Source organism: Nannospalax galili, unplaced genomic scaffold, assembly GCF_000622305.1.
Source record: "Nannospalax galili isolate Female #2095 unplaced genomic scaffold, S.galili_v1.0 scaffold1023, whole genome shotgun sequence".
NCBI classification, from domain to species: Eukaryota; Metazoa; Chordata; class Mammalia; order Rodentia; family Spalacidae; genus Nannospalax; species Nannospalax galili.
The window spans coordinates 1,357,376-1,359,574 of NW_008349234.1; the positions used below are offsets into that span (position 1 = coordinate 1,357,376).

At 36.9% G+C, this 2,199-nt stretch overlaps 1 protein-coding gene across 9 annotated transcripts in view; it reads right to left on the bottom strand.

Annotated features, from left to right (window-relative positions):
* Nucleotides 1-2,199, bottom strand: part of Tanc2 (tetratricopeptide repeat, ankyrin repeat and coiled-coil containing 2) — a 496,754-nt gene that overhangs the window by 366,278 nt on the left and 128,277 nt on the right. For 6 of the 9 annotated variants that reach the window (XM_029570133.1, XM_029570134.1, XM_008846610.3 and 3 more), the window contains one exon: nucleotides 644-826. In XM_029570133.1, the coding sequence (XP_029425993.1) occupies nucleotides 644-826 (183 nt within the window). The remainder of the gene's footprint in view (nucleotides 1-643; nucleotides 827-2,199) is intronic. The other 3 variants (XM_029570139.1, XM_029570138.1, XM_029570135.1) reach the window with 1 other exon arrangement.

A 2,199-nucleotide genomic window follows, 5' to 3' on the forward strand; every position in this document is an offset into this window, starting at 1 on the left:
TGTAATGAAATGCTTCTTCTAAGTATGTGGTTATTAAATAAATAATTTTTAAAAAAGACCTAGTTTTAAACCTAACAACATGAACTGAAAGAGCAGCACAAATTGTGAGACATATTTCAACCAGTGCAATCTCCAACTTACAAATCACAGTAAATATCTCAAGAAGTTAGAGTAATGTTCTATATAAAGGAAAATATCTAAGTCAGCTTTTAAAATAGAGGTGAAATATACAAATCAAGATTTTAAACAAAAGCATAGCTGATGTCTATACATTTGCTGAGCTGTCAAGCTCTAATAATCCTAAAATTACAACATCTCCATCTGTTAATGTGACATGAACAAGGTGATAAATGAAGTCAGAACAATAGTGTATTCTGGCAAAATTAGGAACTTCCTAAAAACCTAGAAAAATATGTGCACAACAGATGGGTCACTTAGAAAATGAATACATCAATCTGTCAAACCGAGTACTGTTCTAATTCTCTAAATTAAAATCAGTAGGAGCTCTACTTTCTTAGAGTCTATGACATTGGAAAAGCCAAGTGAAGGGTATCTAAACATGGACACAAACACATCTGATATGATCTGGAGTCACACTATCAGGTTTCCTGTCAAACATACTAAATTCAGGTAAATTCCTTACCAGTTAATTTCTTCACAGGTTGGAGCCGAACACTGATAGACTGATGTGTGAGTAAGGGGGAGGATGGAAGAGAGCGAGACATGCCCTCCATAATCCGAATGTGCTGCATACCTTCACTCACTGGAAGTGGTGGAACAGCATAATCTGGCTCAAAAGCACAGTCACTTTCTGTGGAGATGCCACCTGTTAATAGGAAAGAATGGAAAAAAAAAAGCTGGTAAGAAATGATTCTTCCTTGTTTACTAAAATGCATCTTTTAGGATGACTCAGAACAGTATATTATATGAACATCAACTTTCAAATATGGTATTTCCAATATATACATTCATTTTACTGTGTACTTAAATCCAGGTTTAGCACTAGATGATCAAAGCTAAGTAAAACAAGATTCTTCCTTGTAAGGGGCTCACTGTCCCATGATAGGTACAGCCAGGTAAGCAAAAATTATGGTACAATGCAATTATGTTAAAATTAGGGCAATGATCTTAAATTTTTTTCCTGTTAGTTTGATATGAAATGACCCTTACAAGTTCATGTTTTGAACCCCGTCCCCAGCTTGTAGTATTACTCTGAAGGCAATGGGCTCTTGAAGTGGTGGGCCGCTCCACATATACTCCCTCTGCCATGCCTTTCCCTTTATGATGATTACAACTCTCAGAAACAATAAGCCAAAATAAACCTTTCCTCCCTTAAATTGTTCCTATGTGGTATTCTGATCACAGTGGTGATGGGGGAAGGAACTGATACACTGACAAAGCAGGAAAGAAATATTCACCTGTTTACCAGTGTACAATTGCTAGCAGGATCATTAGAACTCTATTCCTTCACTTCATCCCCTAAGAAACTACATAAAAATGCAGAAGTAAGGCTGCCATTGTTGTACGGTGATCTTTGAATCTGCTTCAACTTCTGAAGGTAATGGCAGATCATGTATTTCAGATGAACTTTTCCTAAAGAAAAATTGTAACTATAAATGGTTTTTAAATCTTTCTGAAGGCACTGGAAAATTAATAGCACAACAAAGAATTCTAAGGAAAAGTCTAAAGTCTGGCATTTGGGACTCCTTACTTAGTGACACTGGAGAGGCAAAGAAGCTACTGCATTATAGAGAGCTGGCAGGACAAGATATTAAGAGTCCAGGAAGGAGGGGAACTAGCAAAGAAAGTAAGTATGTCCTAAGTTTAATTCCCAGAACTGTAACTCAAACGGGGGTGGAGGGAAAGAATAAGAGATGGAGGGGAAGGAGGGAAGGGAGAAGGAAGAGAGATGGGGGGAGGGGGAGGGAAGAGGGCAGAAAAAAGAAGGGGAGGGAGGGACCGAGGGAGCAAGGAAAGTATAAAAGAACTCTTACAATTCAACAACAAAAAGATAAAAACATCTAGTTGTTAAAACGCACAAAGGACTTGAAGAGGTATTTCTCCAAAGGATGTATAAATGAACCATATGCATATGAAAAAATGCTCAACAATCATTCTACAGAAGTAAATCAAAGTCAAAATAAGGTCCTACTTTATAGACACTAAGAGAGGGATAACTTTAAAAAACAAAAAGAATAA